We start from the raw sequence: 20,434 nt of genomic DNA, 5'->3' as shown, positions 1-20,434 counted from the left end.
CTCAAGCTGAAAGCCACCAGTCACACCTTAGAGTGAGGTGCTAAAACTTTTGGTTGAATACGCTTATTCACTTTCTTGCCGAGAGTTAGATGAAAAATCGAAACCACTCTCATGTCTGTATGCTAAATATTCTCTCAAAACACGCCTACCAGCACCTCAAAAACCTCAATAATAAAAGTCTTATTTGTTTAATATGTGCGTAAAGAGAAAAAAATGGCTATTTGTCAATTTAGAAGGACTCACATGCTGTAGCACTTCACACACACAGCATCTCCACGGGTTGCCTGGCAAACTTGCGCTGATGGTAAAATGCTGGGAAGTCACTGTGCCAGGCCAAGAATTTGTTATAGCAATAAACTCCCCATAAACCCACAAATACCCATTTTTACATTTCTGCTTGTGTAAGGATTAAACAAGTGAGATACAACATGTTAAAGGGACTGTTTGTAGCTTCTTACAAGTATAAATCAATCCGGGTCCGTGTCCCATGCGCACTCGCGTGTGGTTACGCTGTTCAGACTCAGACTCCTACACAAACTACACGGAAGCACCAAAACTTCAAAGTTATATCTAGTGAAGCCCGGCTGTTAAACAGTGTTGGCCGATGTCAGAGGACGCGGGGGAGACCGTAGCTTTGGTCTCCAGGGCCGGAGTCTCTACTATACTCTGCTCCTCTGCCTGCCTTCACTCACAGCTCGCTCCATCTCACGTGCATGTGTGCACACTACACACTGCAGAAGAGTTAGTTTATCTCTGAGAATATCTAGTGAATGTACAGTGGACGTTTGTGCTGCTGCAGCTCCTCCAGACCAACAGAGGTTTCCCGTGTCTTGTGAAGTGACTGGGCTCCGCAGCGAGAAACGTTATCGTCTCCGACCGGGTGCCTGTGTCTCCCCTGATCCCTCCGGCCGCGGTCGGGAGGCTGAAGCAGGAAAAGCCAACACTAGGATCAGCAGTGATTCATGGAGAGACCTTCGTCTGGTCAGCTAACATTACTGCCAAGCAGCTGAAATATAGAGTGATATTGTGGTTTTAGCTGACGTGTGTCGCCTCACTGTTTTGACGGATGCTCGCTCACATTCACATAGCGTGTGCACAGGTAGCGCGTGCACACGGGCGAGCGCGAGCAACAGGACACTGACTTTCGTTGACTTAACGGCCACAGGTGTTGCTGTTACAACCAATTTCTGATTCTTACAAACAGTCCCTTTAAGACTTCAAAGTTCGAACAACGTGAAGTTGATCAGATTTGTTTCCATGATATCGAAAACAGCTGGCAGTGTGTGGGATGACTCAATTGTGGAAAAAACATTAAAATCATCATCATCATCATCATCTCTCAATATTACGTTTAATTAAGCAGATTTTGGAAGATTATGATCAACAACTGATGCTTCACTTATTTTTAAAACTGTTGTCACATTCGTTTTAAACCAGAATAAATATAAAACGTTGGCTGGAACACTTCATCACAAATGCAAAACAGGCCTGGTGGTGTGCAATCATCAGAAAACACACAGCCATGTTGTTTTTAAAGTGGCCAAAAAAACATGCATTTAAGGCAACAGCAAAAGTACTGTATACAAATGCCACATGTTAAAGTAAAATAGAACAATAAACCACATTCTATAAACACACACAAAAACACACTTTGGCTTATAAAGAGAGAAGAATAATGACAAAAACCTGTACAACCGAACCTCAAAACACCTAGTCTCCTCGGCCATAAAATATCCCCTAAACTCCTCAGTCTCTCTGTTTCCTTTAACTCTTTTCAGAGTCAAACTTTAATACGTCATCAGCTGTGCCATATGAAACACTATAAAATGTGATTTTCTTATTAGCATAATCTCTAAATGCTTCTAATCTACAGCGTCCTTTTAGTAGTCCATTAGCGCTTTTTCAGGGCTGAGACACGCTTCAATTGTAGCATTTAGCATCGGTTTACATGCAGCTTAGCATTAATGCTAGCAGCCACCAGTGACCCTACAAACACCTGTTGCCTGTTAGGTGGGTCGGTTAACAAGACGTAACGTTGCATTTGCCAAAAACAACCCGTCAATTATAATCCTCAAAGTCTTTTTTTCTTATAAAACCGAAGAATACGTTGTGTAAATGTCACCTTTGTGTCGCGCTTGGAGAAGTTTTTCGAGTTTGGGATGGGGTCATTGCTGCACTTGTGGCCGTCGTGTCTAGAAGATAGCCCTCAAGTCTAACGAGATTTGTTGCCGGACGACCTATCCTAACTTTAACCATTCGAGGTCAATGCCTAACCTTAACTTTCTAGACATGATCGACATTGACCTTGAATAGTTACGGTTAAGACTATTAGGACCGTACCATTGATATGATACACTGTATAATATACATCTATGGTTAGGACAGGTCGCCCAGGGCAGCGGGTCTCGCGAGAGTTTCCACACGAATTCGCCGCCGCCGCCCTTCGGTAGGGGGGAGTCATGAGCCCCATTACCTTTTTGGCGCACCACAATGTGGCGAAAAAGACGCCACACTATGTTTTCAAACAGTATTTTCGGTTTTACAAGATAAACGACTTTAAGGTTGAGGACTAACTGGTTTGTAAAACTTGTGTTAGAAAGATTCAAGCTGGATATTGATTGTAACTTCTGTGGACTTGAAAAAGAGAGTATTTCCCATCTATTCTTTCACTGTACAATACAAAAATGTTCAAAAAAGATGAATGTTGAATTAAATATGTTTGATGCAATGCTATATTTTAGCCAATATAAGATTGGAAATAACATGCTGTATATCATACAATTATTTCTTATTTTTGGAAAATTTCATATTCATAAAAAAAAATGGTCGAGAACCAAGGCAACTTTCCTGCATTTTATTAATGAATTCAAATAATATAGCACCATCTTACCCAATGTAAAAAACAAAAAAGCCATTAAGACTTTTAAATGTATATAACATAAACTCTGGCATTATGAAATGTTTATGTAATTATTTTGTTTTGTCTTTTTGTCTTATTTTTTCAATTGGCTATGTATCTGTTTGTACCTCTGTTGATGAGTATGTGTTCAATAAAGAAAGCATTAGAATAACTTACACAAAGTTCGTAATGTGATGGGTTAAACAGTCGATCTATACAACAATGCATATGGTTAACATGCTTTATAATGGTAAACTGAATTGCATGACATTTACCAACACCAGTGTATTTCCGCAGTAAATCTGCACATTCTCCTGCACCGCTGTCATAAATAATAAATACTACAACCTATGTTCAACCTCAGAGATCACAGCTGGTTTCTACACCACCTCTTGTACCTCCCAATGCTCGAAAAGCTTTCCAATACCCAAATGATTCCTCTAATGGTTTGCAGCAACAGTGTAACAATAAGTTTCAGTTGCAAACAGTATAAACTTTTTTTCTGCAGGGTTTGGCTTTATATCCGCTGAGATTTGGAAGAGTAAATATAGACATCTGGCACTGATAAATACACAAATATGCAAGTACACACAGACGCAACCCACGCTATTTGAATTTCAAAATTTTTGGCAGGCTATTGAACAGACTTCCAACAAGTGCTTATTTTAGTTTACTTCATGCACTGTCATGGAAAAGAGAATAAAATCACTGGACAGAGAAGCACAGGATAAAGTTAAACACATTTTGATGCAATAAGACTTGGGTTACATTATCCACAAGGATACAAGCTTATAATGGGGGGAACATTGACAAGGGGCAATGTTTAAAAGAATATAAGCATTTAGAAAAACCAAGCTTGTCATTTTTGAGGCAGAAATTAGTCATCTGCTTCGACCTAAAACCTGAATTCTTATCCAGTTGCACTTTAGTGGCTCCTTTTTAGAAAAACTCAGAGGAGAAAAGGGAGAGCATGTTCAGTCAAAAGGTTAGCTGCCACACTGACAGCTCCTTTTGTGATCTAAAATGGTGTTTTATGCTCAACAAAAGGACTTCAGCCAGCGTTAACAAGCTTTACCATTGGTGTTGTTCACCTCATCTGACTCAGACGGGACATCAGGACAAGTATAATTTGTGTCCTCATCCTCCTTATTATCAAAGAAGACTTTATTAACCACAAAGTGTGAGGACACTGGGATATTTTTACTGCATTTGCTGAATGCCAGGGAGCTACTGCCGCACTCCTCCCTGAGAGGAAGTGGCCATAAATTTCTGTTTTTGTTCTCTTTTCAGCTGTCGGCGGCAGCAAGAAATTGTCAGACGAGGCGTTTCTCGCAAAGGGTTGTTTGCGAGAAGCGAGTTTTATGATACAGAGTGCTTATTCAGTCCCACTTATTCATTTTTACAACGGCTGCGAAAGACTCGTCTGCAGTGTTCAGCACAGCATTAACACCAACAAAGGTAAAAGCAACTGATGTGAAGGCTGTGAAGGTAGGTGCACTGTGATTACATGATGAAGGAGACGTCAGTGGTAATTACAGGGTGATTACTGCCTGCACTCAAGGTCACGACCTGTGTCAGTACAATGATCGACTGGTGACAGATGCAGGATAAAAGCAGGATGTCAGGCGTCAATCATGCCCATAACTCCGTACAGAGATAATGCGGTTTAATGCCGTTGTCTGTCATCCGTCCTGGCCTGAACTCCATCATGACTCAGTGTAAGACCTACTGTCCTGTGTACCCATCAGTCCCATTTTCAAATCTGCTGACAGGCTCCGCATACGCAGCAAATACATTCCTTTGTCTCAAACTTGGCAGAGGTGCAGGACAATCTTTGAGTGCTCCACATCTCTCAAGAGTGTGATCCCTTCAAAGGAGCTCTGATAAGAAGTAAATTACATAATCCTTCCTGACAGACAGAAAATCCAAGTCATAATGGGATCCTTCCCCCCCAAACATTTCAAAAAGTCCCACTTCTTTGGCATAGAAGCATTTCCTCAGAGAGTGTGTGTGTGTTTAAACAGCAAACTGATCCTACCTGTGCTGTTGTAGAGGAATAGATAGCTGTCAAAGTCTCCTTTGGGCTCCTTCCATGAAACGAGGAGTTTGCTTGAGCTCAGCACTTTGAAACGCAGCCTCCTCGGCGATGGAACTGAAAAAAACAATTAACCACAATTAAATCAGCTTCAATAAAGCTAGGGAATGATTGGAAATTAAAAAATGTTGATGAATGAATATGATATTAATCCAAGCCACCAGTCAACATATGTTAACATGACAACAAGTCAGGTTAAACCCACCACCGAGACCAAAATATTCACCCCGAAAAGCCACAAATCAAAATGACCCAGAGAGGAAATGAATAAATGGATTGACAGAAGGACAGAGAGGGCTGAGTGAATTTCAATTTTGAAGTTCCTGTATCCATGAGAGCAACACATAAAGAAGCAGGTCCGCATGGCATACAGCTCAGCTTCGGCTCAAAAAAGCATGAAAAAGGTTTAAAAAGGCAGAGATTTAGAAGAAACTATATTTCCAGTCAAATTCTCTTTATAAGATACATCCCAAGGACAAGTGATGCAGGGAGGGATGATTTAAATTTCTGTCACAAACCAGTGAAGAAAAGTAAAAGAAAATGCAGCGCTTTTTGCCTGTGCCAATATGCGAGCGTACATTTCTGATCTTCACAATATCATGGAGAAATGAATCTGCATGTAGTTAGACTGCATATTTAGAAGAATCAAAAAGTGGCAGAGAAGCAGAAGAGAATTTGACTGTTTTTAATCTACAGACAGACCACTGAAGAAAAGAGCAGACAGCAGCAGCATCAAGTGTAGTATTATGGAATACTACAAATTCACCTCAGATAAAAACAAAAGTCGCTGACATGACCTTTATGTCTGCGACACATATCACCATTTCCCCACTGCGCTACATCATCCTATGTTAGTTTACGTACACCACAATCCACTGACTATTAATATGTTTCTACAAAGTTTCTATAAATGACTAGACACTGTCATCCATAAATCTGATGACACCGCCAATGTAAAGTCACTTTACCTGTCAGCACTCTTTAAAAAACGTGTCAAGGATAGGATGGCACTTAATAAGTAGATGGGGTCGCACAAGATTTCTGAGACTAATATATTGATTTTCTTTGTGCTTTGTTAATAAAAAATAAACTGAAGAGGTTAGAAACAATCACAATTTCTTTGTAATCATTTAGAGCTCCATTCATGCTCTTAAAGGGAGGTTTGGTGTTTTCAAGTGGGGTTGTATGAAGTACTTATCATAGTCAGTGTATTATCTACAGTAGATGACGGCCGGTACAACCCCAGCTTGGAAAAGCAGACAATAGTACCGACACCGGAGCAAAGCAATACAGTGAAAAAAAAAGGACCACCTAGAAAAAATCTATATCAGTTTAAGTGTACGCTATATTTAGAATATACGATCATTATTGAGACAGACATACAGTCAATGTGTCTGACTATCTATGCTCTCACCAAAGCAACCAGACTCCACTGAAAAAAATTGTAATTTTACCCTTCGCAGAACACGGGAGTTGCTGATCTATCGCTGCCTCGATCAGTTAGTTTGTTTGTGTTATTGTGTGACTTCGGTTAGATCGAATTCACCAAAGTCTCACAATAGCACAAACTAAGTAAGCGATCGAGGCAGCGGTAGACCAGCAACTCTCATGTTCTGCGAGTTAAAATGACTCTTTTTGTTAATGGAGTCTGGTGGCTTTGGCGAGAGCATAGATGGATAAAACAGCTTCAGTTCCCCTTCGGAAAGGGCTGTCTGACGGCAAGATAAACCGGCGAAAATATTCCAAATATAGCGTACACTGATACTGATTTTTTTTAGGTGAGCTTTTCTTTTAGATGGCTTGAATATGTTTTGCTGCCGTCCCCGTCCACAGCAGTATTTGCTTTGGTTCCGTGCAGTAACTCCTGTCTGTTTTTCTAAGCTGGGGGCGTGCCAACCGTCGTCTACTGTAGGTAATACACAAACTATGATAAGTACTTCATACAACTTCACTTCAAAACACCAAAACTATCCCTGTAAGAGTAGAATCCTAAAGTATTTCTGATTCAAATTCACACGACAATGTGTTGGTGGACACAGAAACATATAATTTTCTTCTCTGGATGCATTTCAGTCAGGAAGCTAACTTATCAGCAATTTATATAAATAAAGAACCAGAGTATAACCTCTGTGTCTGGAGGTATCTAGGGAATATTAACTGCTGATCCATATTAGCGATTCTACAACCTATACAAATTGATGCTGATCTGCCAATAAACAGCATGTGATGAATGTTTGTAGAGTGCTGACATGTAAAGACTGTACATCAGGCATTATGGAGAAACTGGGCAGAGAAAAAATGGGTGATATGATGTTGACAAACCTGAGGTGTACTGTGCAGGATTTTCACTCGCTGATGAGAACAGACCTCCATCTTTCTCAATGGAAAATCCCAATCAGGCCATAATCAGGGAGCACAGCATTTCCCAAATTGCATTATTGTTATTTTGTGAGCAGAAAAGTTATTTGAGTTAGTCTATTTCACACCCAGTGTGCTAGCTAAAATTTCTTTTTAGGTTCTTCATAAGAACGGTGGGACAAAGGGAATCAAGTCAGGTCAACATTGGTCAAAAAACTGTAGATTTAGTTGACTTTTAGTATAATGAATATGCTGGTATGTTTATAATCTAGTGTATAATTAAGTGTTCTACTTTTTCTCTAGGCTGCTACTGTAAAATCAATTACCAAGAAATAATTTCAGCCATGACATTCCCTCCAAACACCCTTGAAGAGGACCTATTATTGTCCTTATTTTAGGTGCCTACTTGCATTTTGGGTTGGGTTCTACTAGAATATGTTTACATGCTTTAATGTTCAAAAAATGCTTTATTTTTCTAATACCGACTGTCCAAAAAAAAGAAAACACAGTCTGCTCTGATTGGTCAGCTGGCCCACTCTGTTGTGATTGGACAACTGATTCAAACTCTTCGGACTCTGCAGTTTGAGGGCGTGTCAAAGTAGCCTCTAGGCATGTATTATGAAAATATATTACTTGGTGACATCACCACATTACGGAAGAAAAGGCGGTACTTGAAGCAAGGTGTTTTAGGCAGTTCAGGAGCAGTGTTTCTGTGGGGGAGAGTAACTTTGTAACTTTTTTAATTTTGCAGACTTTTTACATTCACAGAAAAACACCACTAAAAGAAAGGGAGAAAAGCACAAAAGCATAAAGGCATAATAGGCCCCCTTTAATAATTTAGTCATGGTATTATTGAAGTTAAAGTCAAGTCCCAACTTTTAAAGAAGCCAAAATAAGAGAATCCAGTCCCAAGTTGTCAAACAAGGACAACTTCTTAAACCTTTCATCACTAGATCTTGTGATGCTGTTTGATCGTTTTGCAGAGACACAGCGCAGCGCTTCACAGTTTTTACATTTTGCTCACTCCTTTTCTTAAGTAATCACAACGCGCCACCTACCAAATACTCAAAATGCATCGCATGAAACGGTATAATTACACCACACAATACGGATCTATGAATAATTTAAGCCTGTGATAGTACTGGTAGATTATTACTCTGGTATCATTTAGTGTGTGCTTGATGATAGTTGAATTGAGTTGGCAGACAGGCCAGGGTACTAATAACCGGGTGAAAATTGCCTTGAATACTTTCACTTTGCTTTGCATGTCAATGAACACACACACACACACTCACACACACACATACACCAACTGAATTATAATAGAAAACGTATGTTAAAAAATGAATGAGCCAAGTGTGACCCTCTTTTACTCTGTGAATGCATGTCAAGGTCTATGAGTTGGAGGCTATTCCAGTCAGTGACAGCAACTATGATTAATGAATATGGACATAATAGCTCCAAAGGCTGCGGATGCTGACAGAACACGAGGGTCTCCGATATAAATTACCCTTCGCAAACCGCCACGTCTGTTCTTGTTTACCACCGTAGAGCCATAAATATCATCCAAGAGCTCAGCGTTTCACACACTCTCTCTGAATCTGAGTGCCAAGATGCTTTAGTGAAACGACATCCTCTCACAATAAGATTTTGACTTTGCGTAAATATTGTAGAGACGCTGCCTAGGTGGCTTAAGCTCTCCACCCTAGACTTACAGAGCTTAAACCCGTGTATAGCGCAACAGTATATCACATAAACCAGAGCCATTCATCTGAGAGGGTTACACTGCTGGAATCAGCGAGCCCCCCAACAGCTCCTTGCATAAGCCTCCTGCCAGGTAGTAAAAGCCATTTGGCAGAAATTTGGCGACGACTGCTTAGCAACACAACTTAGCTCCAGTAAATAGTCTGAGTCACTGAGGCCTCAAAGAAAAAAATTAGGAACCCTCCGTGCCAGAAAATTATAGAAATCCCTTTTAAAACTATATTTAACATGTTCTCACCTCATGCGGCTGAACCTAAATTCAAAAGGGCCTAATTTGTAGTATGAACTTCTCATCTCGCGACTCTGTAGGGAGTATGAAGTCTTTAAACTGGAGGCCTACTATGAACAGACATTATGTGGGTTAGAGCGATACAGGCACAGCTTGACGCCCCCATTTTAAGAAGGGATGACTCTTCTCAGGATTAGCAGTGGTGAAAGCTAGCAGGGATTCCTGGTAGATGAGCAAATGCTGTCCAATCCTCTGCTTCACTTCATCTCCTCTTCTCCATCCCCTCCTCTCGTTCCCTTGTCTCTGTTTCAACTTCTTCTCCTGCAAGCTTCTTCTTCTTCCCATCGCCTCATTTGGCTCGCCGTCCTGCTCTGTGTTGGCTTCTTTTCGTCCTGCTGCTCTCGCTTACAATCCTTTCTTTTCTTCTTCTTCCTCCCTTCCTTTTGCTTAGCCTTCATTCTTCCTCATCAATCTATTCAACTTCTATTCAAACTGTCTTTTTTTTTTGCTCTGTTTCGTCTCATGTCTTCTCTCTGAGCTTTCTGGCTTTTCTCAATCTCTCTTTTCAGTGCCAGTTTCCATCCTCTCTAACCCTTTCTCACTTCTCTCTATCCTCTCATCACCATCATCTTTCTCATCTCCTCATCCGCTTCTTCCCATCTATTTTCTCCTCCCATTGTCTTCATTTTGTCTTCTCTTTTTCCACTATTCTCCTATTTCTTCCCTCACACTCTCTCTCCTCTTCTTCTCCATCATCTTCCCTCCTACACTTCCATCCCCTTCATTTTTCCAGCCCTGTTTAATTCCTTGTTTTCCTCTCTCCAGATTAGCCCAGTATACTGACTCCACAGTGAGTATTCAGGCTACAGTAGCGTCACTAATACGCTGGATTTATGGATGACAACTGCTGGCTTGCACTGTCACCACAAGATAGCTACTGTACTGTACACACGAGGGAGATGGGGGAAGTGTGTGTGTTTAGTGTCTATCCAGCGCTGCAGCGCGCGTCGTTTGATGAGGCCGGCGTCTCGTCAGTACAAGAACTACTTCTGCTCATCGAGATAGCACTTAACCCAAATCCACTCTGGCTTTTTCTCTCCACCTCTCCACTCATTTTTATCTCCTCTGCTGCTCTCTTGAAACACTCTTTTATCACTTCTTCTCATCCTTGGGTTTAAACTCTCCTCTCCCTCTCCTCTTCCTCTTCCCTTGTCTACTCTTCCGCTCTTTCATCCTATCTTCTCCTCCTCTGCACCCCCCTCCCCCGCCACTCCTGTCCCTTAGTGGCTTAACGCCTTTTTTCTCTCTTTCATCGCTTTACCTGTGTAAGTGATGCCTTTTTCCCTCAACCCTTATCTCTCTGCTGCATTGTGTGTGCACAGTGTGTGAGCACAGTGTGTGTGCGTGAGCGTGAAATATCTCTTAAGGACTGGCTGAAAATTAAGAGTCTGTTGGATGATCCTTCCCCATGTGCAGTCTGATGAAGGAAGCCATAATATTCTGCACGACTGCCAAACAATGGTGAAAAAAATATCAGCATTAAAATACTCAGCTAGGTTGATTCTGCAGGAGATGATTGAAAATTGGAAATGAAATATTACATTTTAGAGTCTGCTATTCTAACACAGATTATTTCCAGGTGTAGGTCACTCCTTTGTTCACTTCAAAACATAAACTGACATATATTAAGTGTTGCATTAACAAAATTAAATATAATATTGACATTTTAGACTCTAGCATGCAGTGGCAACATTGCTTCAATAAAGTCTGTCGGAGCAAGAAACACGATCAGTCAGACAATCCTACACATTTTTAAACAAACCCTGAGGTTAGCCAAACCTTTTTTGAAATGAAAACGAAGGCAAACAGTAAAACTGTAACCCAAACTGTTTTTAAACATAGTTTACAGATGACTTTCTGCTTCAAATTTGACCCTCTGTACTTACTCTAGTTCACTCACACACAGTGTTGCTGTACAATAAGAGATTATTACAGACATTTTGGGTGTGCTCACTTTCGGTTTTACCTCCAAATAAAGTCTGTAAAGGCTGCTTTAATCAATATGTTTACATTAACACACACTACACATGACTATTTGGGAGTTATTGTTACCAGACTCTGCAGTTACCTTCAATTCAACGTTGCTTTTTTGCTTCTTTCAGCTAATTGTTTTGGATTTGACCCACAATGTTACTGTTGTGGTTCAGTCTTCAGCCGCAGTAGGCAGTTGTTTTCAGCAAAAAAGCTCGCAAAAACTCCACTGTACACTACCTGCCCAGGACCAAACAGCAAGCTAGTAAGTATAGTAAAGTATAGTATCTAGTAAATATAGTGGAGTATTTAGCAGCTGAAGAGACAGATATTTCCCTCAGTGGTGGAGACCAAAAACAGAGTGAATATTGGAGTGAACAAGACTCCAAATGAAAGCTAATCTTGACCCATAACTGCTGGACTTGTAAACAGACAACTGTTTTAACGTTTGCATACACTGTATGTAAGTAGTGGATAACCGTGACGTCACAAATTGGTTTGTGGACTGCCGTTTTGCAGCCTTGAGTTTGGCATTTTGGCCGTCACCATCTTGGTTTTTTGCAACCAGAAGTGACACGGGAGGGTGGAGCTAAGAACAACACTGAATAAGACATATTTAGGAGACCAAAATGTTACAATTAACTTTCATGAACTGAAAACACACTGTGAAAGGGTTAAAGTTCTAAAACGAAAACACGGACAACTCCCAGACCGGACAATGGCGTTGTAACGACCTGTCGATCACAAGGTAGTCACGCTCTAAAGCATCCCCTGCTTTATGGTCTATTTGACTCTAAATGGAACCATAATTTACTAAATGAACATCATGCTGTATTGAAGAAGACTTGAAACTAGCGATTGAGACCATAAACTCATGTTGACAATGTTTACTGAGGTAATAAATCTAGTCAGAAGTAGGGTCATTTTCTCATAGACTTATTTTTGCAACCAGAGGAGTCGCCCCCTGCTGGCTATTAGAAAAATTTCCAAGTTTAAGGCACTTCCACATTGGCTTCACTTTTCAGACCCGGAGGTAGCCCACTGCATGTTCTCCACATCAACTTAAAAGTGATAAAATCCCATGTTGTGTTTACAGCTTGTCTCCGCTGCCTCCAAGTGGCCAATAAAACAGTTATTGCCGGTTTGATATAATCTGCTGTCTTTTTTGTTTTACCTCTCTGATCGTCTGACCCCTGGTTTCTTGCCAGTTCTTGACTGACTTTGTTGTAGAAAAATTACTTGGTGAGTACACTTTTATCATAACCAATAGAAATGATGGCCAGAACTAGACAAACAATTAGGAGTTTTCTTTCAATTTGGGATTATATATGGAAGACATGTTGATCATCCCATGTGTTATAAACTCTGGTTACTTAATTGCAGAAAACTGCAGCAAGTTTAATTTTAAACGTGTCATTTTCTTACCACTATATGACAGTTTTTCTCAGTTACTTCAAGAAAACCAGGACCCAAGGAGCCGATTCACAACGTTGTACTACAACAATATCTCCTCAACCATTAGCCACTTCAGGGTCTGTAAACTATTCCACTCTGTGAATTTAGGAGGCAAGACTATGTTGAAAAACGCTTGTATCCTATTTCATGCTTTTCAGACTGCAAATACTTCACCTGACACTCATTATTTCCAGCTACACTGTGGTAACCATACTGTGTAATTTGGCATATGCATGCATATTGGATGTAGAGTGAACTGGATATCCAGAGTGTTAGTATTATACATTGTGCCATCCTTGGCCAGAGCCTCATATTTCCATAATAAATTATCATAAGCTCATGTTCCCATTAATTAAAGTTAATTTTGTTTATTTACAATCACAATAAAAACAGAGCCTCCTGCACATCACATCTCCAACGATCCAATGCTCCATTTAGTCCAAAGTGGCTGACGATTATGACATGCTGGATTACCAGCAGTCGAGTTTTGGATAATTTAGCATTTTTTAAAATTCAAAACAGGTTGTTGCATCTCAACCTCTCTTTTGTTTATGAATAAATGATTTCCCATCATTGGCTTCTCTTCCTGTTCATTAAAACTGAAATTATTGGCCAACACTTTCACTCATACTAATTTACCAGGCTGCCCTCTAACCATACACACTCAACGCACAATCACACAGGTATCTGGACACACACACAAACACAAAATTGCAATATCTTTGTAAATGTTTTCTCGAGCACATAATCTGTTGTGATGTGTCCTGAAGCACGGTATTGACGCGGGCTGTCAGCCAATCAACAAAATCAATTAGAGTAATTAACTATGCACACAGTAAGCACACACAAACACACAGGACAACCCACACACATTTAGCATCTTTACAGTGACTATACCTGACGTATCCAGGGAACAGAACGGACTATAAAAATAAATGCTTAATTAAAAATAAGGCATGACAAAAACAAGGTCAAGGTTTCAGATGTAATGGTGGCAAACTTCCACCATCAGGCATCCTTCCTCCATCTATACTGCTTTTGTCACTGCTGCATTGGAAACAGCAACACAGAGTGCCGACAGGTCACTCCGTACACCCTCTGAGAAGTGAGCCGAGAAAAAGATTTACATTTCCCTTTTCAATACTTTTGAATGCCAAGCCAGAGAACGAAAAACAACCCACTGTGTTACACGCTGCTCAATTTCTGCATTAAGAACAGAATCAGAGCCGTTCCAACGGGAAGTGTAACTGAAGCTTCATGTGCAGTGCAGACTATATATTGTGTCCAAATCTTGCCTCTGAAAAAATGTATTCATATACGATACAACAAATTTGCATTCGCAAAAAGCAGCATCAGCAGGAAATATAATGCTGCACACATAGACTGTATATAAGAAGTAGACATAGTCACCGTGACGTCACCCATTGGTTTGTGAACTGCCGTTTTGAAGCCTCTAGTTCGGCATTTTGGCCGTCGCTATCTTGGTACTTTGCATCCGGAAGTGACACGAGAGGGTGAAGCTAAGTACAACCGAACGCTGAATAAGGGATATTTAGCGGACCAAAAAGGTTATAATTAACTTTTATGAACACAAAATACACTGTGAAAGGGTTAAAGTTCTACAACAGAAACACGGACAACTCCCAGACTGAACAACGCTGTGGTAGCAACCTGTCAATCACAATGTAGCCACGCCCTAAAGCATCCACTGCTTTATGTTCTATTTGACTCTAAATGGGACCATAATTTATCACATGTTACTACTACAATGTTTACTGAGGCAATAAATCAAGTGAGATGTAGGGTCATTTTCTCATAGACTTCTATACAATCAGACTTCTTTTTGCAACCAGAGGAGTCGCCCCCTGCTGGCTATTAGAAATAATGCAAGTTTAAGGCACTTCCACACTGGCTTCACTTCTCAGACCCGGAGGTTGCCCATTGGCTGCCGAGGATATGATTTTTTTTAGCCGATGTGCTATGGATGTCAATGTCTGTTTGTCTGTTCGCCACTTTGGTTCAGACTGAAATATCTCAAAAACAATTGAATGTATTGCCATGACATTTTCTACATTTGTGTCCCCCCACATTTGTTTTTAACAAAGTAACGTTATCGCTCCGGCCCAAGCAGGAAAAGTTAACACAGTTTGGTTTGTCCGTTCTGGGCTACTGTAGAAACATGGCGGTGCAACATGGCGGACTCCATGAAGAGGACCCGCTCCCTATGTAGACATAAACGGCTCATTCTAATGTTACAAAAACACAACAATTATTATTTTCAGGTGATTATACACTAATGAAAACATACTTATTAATATTATATTCCATTTCTGCCAATATATCCCCCTAATTCTTACACACTTGTCCTTTGAATTATCTTAAATACAGCTTGTTACTGTAGGTGTGAATGCCAGATCATTTGCTACACTAGTCATTTCTTTCAGAGAAAACCCCTCCCTGAACACTCTTTGGTAGAGGGAGTTCCTAACGGTACCCAGACATTTGTGTTGTATATACAAACATCCTCCACACACACTAATCCTCAAGCTCAAATCCCCTCTGACCAGATGTTGCAGCTCACAGAGACAGGCCGGGCAAAAATTAATGGCTATCACATGCTCCCTAATGAAGGGATTGAGCAGGGCACGCTCCCATAGTGTCTGGGAGGTCGTCCATGTTCTGCTGTAATTCACTGGGATCAAATCCCACCAGCCTAATTTATGGTGTCACACTTCTATCTCACCTCTCGTTTCTGTCTGCCTGAAATGAAAAACATGACCTATACAGAATTGGAAATTGGAATAAAGTGTTCAGAGAGAAAAGGAGAATGGGAGAGAAACAAAGATGAGGGAAAATAACTGAAGAGAAACAGAGCGAGAAGGATGGAGGGAGAGAACACAGGAGAAAGACGAGGAGAGAGCAAAGAGTGGGAACTAAATGAGGGAGGGTGAAAGACAAAAGAAACTATAGAAAACCTCTTCTTTCATTTCAAAGCTGTTCACTGAGGTCTTCCACTGGTAAATAAACACAAAGCAGCCACACACGGATCCATTCAGGTTTGTGTCATATGTGGATTATTGATTTTAAACAACTTCAGAGAGGGAAAAAATCTTTAGTTGAGGTCTACGTGTAGCGCTCCTTTAAACAAGACCTGCTGCTTCCCCGCTCCTCTAACTCCTCATCCTGGAAGGAATGTGAGCTACACACACACAAACACACGCACACACACACACACACACACACAGACACGCGCAGGGTCAGCTAAATGTTTAAGTGTCCCTTGGGTTCATTTTTATATGATCTTTATCCAGACAACTACAGTAGGTCTGACCCTTTGCACTTCATCGGCTGCCAATTGCAAACACACACTCCCATGAACATGCACACACACACACACACACACACTCTGCAGTTATATGATTCAGAAAAGAGCTCTCAGATTAGTTTGTTGGAATAAGCTGAATTTAAGTAAAAGCATCCTACAGCTGGAATAATATCCTCCAACATCCATTACTAAATCAGCTAACCTCCTGGTCTTGATCACATGATAGGAACGGATTCCTTTGTTTCGGATTCCTTTGTGGACTGCCGTTTTGAAGCCTCGAGTTCGGCATTTTGGCTGTTGCCATTTTAATTTTTGGCCATCGTCATGTTGTTGTTTTTTGCAACTAGAAGTGACACGAGAGGGTGGAGCTAAGAGCAACCGAGCGCTGAATAAGACATTTTTAGGTGACCAAAATGTTACAATTAACGGTCATGAACTAAAAACACACGGCGAAAGAGTTAAAGTTGTAAAGGCCGTTAGACAGTATGGGGTGAGCATCCGTCGGCCTAGTTTTTGCTTTGTGTCCTGCACCGTCACCTCTAGTCTGCCCCTGTTGGAGGCTTTTTGGCCGATTCAGCATGTTGAATCGGCGGCGGCGTGACTCTGATTGGCTGTTCAGGTTAAACGAATCAGTGCACGAGAAGAGAAACAGAAGTGAGGAAAGCAAGCCAACGAGTGAAGTCAAGAGGAAAAACACAGAAGGTTCTTCTCATTTTTCACCTTCTTCTCATCTGATCATTGTAATACACGGATATTTTCACAATGACATGAACATCTGGAAAGATGCTAAATGGTGAGAAAGAGTGGTGTGAAAATGGTCGGCAAACGGCACTTTATTTCATGTACGTATCACAACATCTTGTATATCCGCAGTCCTCGGTCTTCTGGTTTCCCTTTTTGAATGACGAATACAGACTACCGCCGCCTGCTGGTGTGGAAAGGCGCAAAACGTCTGTGCTAACTGGTCGTTGGCTGTAGTCTTTGCAGTGTGTTTGGGTGCAACTTGTCGGCCAAAATGAAGCAACGTGAGGAGACGCAACAGTCAGCCTTTGTCACTGCTAGTTCTCTGATGTCGGGTTGGTGTGTCCCAAGCTTAAGATGAAAACACGGACAACTTCCAGACCGGACAACGCCGTGGAAACGACCTGTCAATCACAAGGTAGCCACGCCCTAAAGCATCCCCTGCTTTATGGTCTATTTGACTCTAAATGGAACCATAATTTACTAAATGATCATCATGCTGTATTGAAGAAGACTTGAAACTAGCGATTGAGACCATAAACTCATGTTTACAATGTTTACTGAGGTAATAAATCAAGTGAGAAGTAGGCTCATTTTCTCATAGACTTCTATACAATCAGACTTCTATTCGCAACCAGAGGAGTCGCCCCCTGCTGGCCATTAGAAAGAATGCAAGTTTAAGGCACTTCAGCATTGGTTTCTCTTTTCAGTCCCCGGAGTTGCCCACTGATGCTAATAATGCCACACAATGACATATTAACCCACAGTTCACTGGAACTCAAATGTGCGTTTCTTGTTAAGGGTGCATCCAGATCCAAAAAACAAAACCAACAACGGCCCACTTTTCTGATGAGACTCAGTGTGATTAAATCAGGTTTGCTGAGGTGAGGTTGATTGCGAAGCACACTGGAGTGTTATATATTGTGCAGCACATCGCGCAGCAAATCATCACAGCTTGAAGCGCACGTTACAACAACAACACTTATTAAAGCCCCGGTGAAGCGTGGCAGCAGGAGTTGCAAGCGTTGCCGTGCTGCCGGGGTGAAATGGCGTGATGATATGGAGGCGATATGATCATGAGTGTGATGTAATCTGATTGGACTGAGCCTGCACATCAAACAGAGATACGGCAGAGTGAGGAATGATGTTTAAAGAGGAGGAGGAGAAGAGACAGAAAGGTCAGGTAAGGGAAGGGATGAGGATATGGAGATAAAGGAGGGCAGAGAGGTGAAGGGAGGAAGGAGAGGAGAGACTTTAAAGCAAAGAAAAGTTGGATGGGGTGGAAAAGGGGAGCTTGCTTGGAAGGCAGGGAGGAGAGGAGGAGGGGATGGGAGGGTGAGGAGCAGAGAGAGAAGACTGGAGAGGAGGAAAAAGGACTTACCTTGACTCTGTGCCTTGGAGGGGAAATGGGAAACTAGGACCAGTAACACCAGTGGAGCCCACAAGCACCACCGAATCTGCCCCGTTGACAACATCCTACAACCAGCAGACCTGCAGAGAGAGAAGGAAGATTATGATGAGAAAATACAAAGCGAAAGAGGGGGAAAAGCAAGAAAGAAAGGCAGTCAGAGACATAAAGAAAGGGGGATTTCAGTGACCATGAATGCCATTCAGCTGCAGAGAGCCTCTGTGGGTGAAGGAGTCCCACCTTGCCCACACAAAACGCTGATCTGGAATCAGTTAACTCCTGTCTAATATCCACTTTGATACAGTGACAGAGCAGTAGTTTGACAGTCTAGACTGACCGCAGAGCGGCAGCAGAGCCTCCCGCCCACACTAAAGGGGGAAAACAGTGCAGGACTTTGTTTGAGGGAAGAGAGGAGAAGAAAATGAACAAAAGAGCTGACAGAAAAAAAGATGGAGGACAAACTGTGTGATAGACAGATTGATTGACAGTCCAGCGAGGGAACATTTCATGAGAGCCACACAAGCAAACACAACAGCTCCTCTCTCCTCTTCATCTCCTTCTTTCACCCCTCCTCACTTTTTATTCTCTCTTCCTCTCCTCCTTCACCCCCTACTCCAGTCTGCCACTCATTATTACACACCGGGGGTGGACACAGACATAATTCCTCTCCTTGGGAGACAAACACACACACTCTCTGACAGTGGTATGAATAAAACAGCACGTGCAACACAAGTTGTTTCAGGATTGAGTCATTCTGTGATGTGGAGGTAACCCCTGTGGTATTGAAATGACGGCCAGCTCCTTCAATTCAGACAGTGTCAAAAGGCCAGAAATATGACAATGCATATTGATTAAAAACACTCCAGGAAAATAGGATTTCTCTCTTCATAGCCTCAGGACATGAAGAGGGAAATGAGAAAGATTAAATGGAAATGATTCTCTCTCTAACACACAAATGAGAGTTAATCTCACTAAATTGAGATCTCAGAGTGAGGTTCAATTACATTTTTTATCTCTTTTTACTCATGCGATGAAACCGAAAGGCACATTGCAGTCAAATCTAAATCACATTAAGCCAGAAAGTTTCTCTCTTTGTCTCCAGTTTGCATAATTTCGTCTTTTCCAGTCCAAAGGGCAACTCTGCAACTGGTTAATTGGTTAATGGAAACCAGGGTAAAGGCGTCGCCTTCATTCAAATTAAGCAGTCTATATAATATGCTTAATGTGCTTTTAAAAGCTATTTGTAGAACACAATTTGCAGACTACTTGAATACAATTAATCAAAATAAAGGATTCTCGCACGCACTTATTTTATTCTAGGAAAAACTGTCTTTAGCCAAATAAAATCCACATTTTTCCACCTGCCAGTGAGACTGCACAAGTTTTATTCATCTCCAAGGTTTGTCTTCAGTCAGTTCAGTGATAATTTCAAAGTGCTGCTTGACTGGTTTAAATTAGTTTCCACAGCCAGATGTGGGTCAAAGCTTATTATCAGATTTATTCAAATTAAATCGTTGCGTTCAAAAAACTCACATCTCCTCCAGCACACCTGAGGCAGACTCACTCACACATATATACACGCGCAATGAATGAATGAAATCGCCTTTACCTCTCCAGTCATCAATTCAAAGCGTCCTTTTATCCCCAAAGGAAATCCTCTGAATACCAAAAGACTGCTCTCTTTCTTCTTACTCTTTCTCTCTCTCTCTCTCTTTCTTTCTCTCCCTCCTTCTCTCTCCGGATACAGTCCGGAGTGGGTGTTTCTCTCCTCGTTATTCAGCCATCCCTCCCTCCAGCGATTCCTCCCTCCTGTCCCAACCCTCTCCTTCTTCTCCACGGTTCATCTCAGAGAGAGAGAGGGGGAGAGAGAGAGGGGGAGAGAGAGAGGGAGAGAGAGAGAGAGAGACCCAGTGCCGCTGCGCAAAAGTGTCCGCCTCCAACCTGCAGGTTTCAATCCGGCTCCAGCTCCTCTGGGGCCCTTTATTATGTGCGTCTCCGCGATATCACAACGGGACGTGTCGTGGTGGGCACATATCCGGAATCAGCGGCTTTTAAAAATGAGCCACTATGGTCGTTTCTGAAATTCGGTTTCTGTGTTTTTTGACTAGTAGAAAAAAAAAAAAATCCGG

The 20,434-nt window shown here is 41.5% G+C and overlaps 1 protein-coding gene across 3 annotated transcripts in view; it reads right to left on the bottom strand.

Annotated features, from left to right (window-relative positions):
• The window catches only part of col14a1a (collagen, type XIV, alpha 1a), a 150,482-nt gene extending 130,373 nt beyond the window's left edge, over positions 1-20,109 (bottom strand). For all 3 annotated transcript variants that reach the window (XM_037785871.1, XM_037785872.1, XM_037785873.1), the window contains exons 1-3: positions 19,915-20,109; positions 18,279-18,388; positions 4,938-5,051 (exon numbers count right to left, since the gene is read on the bottom strand). In XM_037785871.1, coding sequence (XP_037641799.1) covers positions 4,938-5,051; positions 18,279-18,372 — 208 coding nt within the window. In that variant the 5' untranslated portion in view covers positions 18,373-18,388; positions 19,915-20,109. The remainder of the gene's footprint in view (positions 1-4,937; positions 5,052-18,278; positions 18,389-19,914) is intronic.
• Positions 20,110-20,434: the final 325 nt, after the last annotated feature.

This window comes from Sebastes umbrosus, chromosome 11 (assembly GCF_015220745.1).
Source record: "Sebastes umbrosus isolate fSebUmb1 chromosome 11, fSebUmb1.pri, whole genome shotgun sequence".
Lineage (NCBI taxonomy): Eukaryota > Metazoa > Chordata > Actinopteri > Perciformes > Sebastidae > Sebastes > Sebastes umbrosus.
The sequence above is the reverse complement of the archived record's forward strand: the minus strand, read 5'-3'. Positions and strand labels throughout refer to the sequence as shown.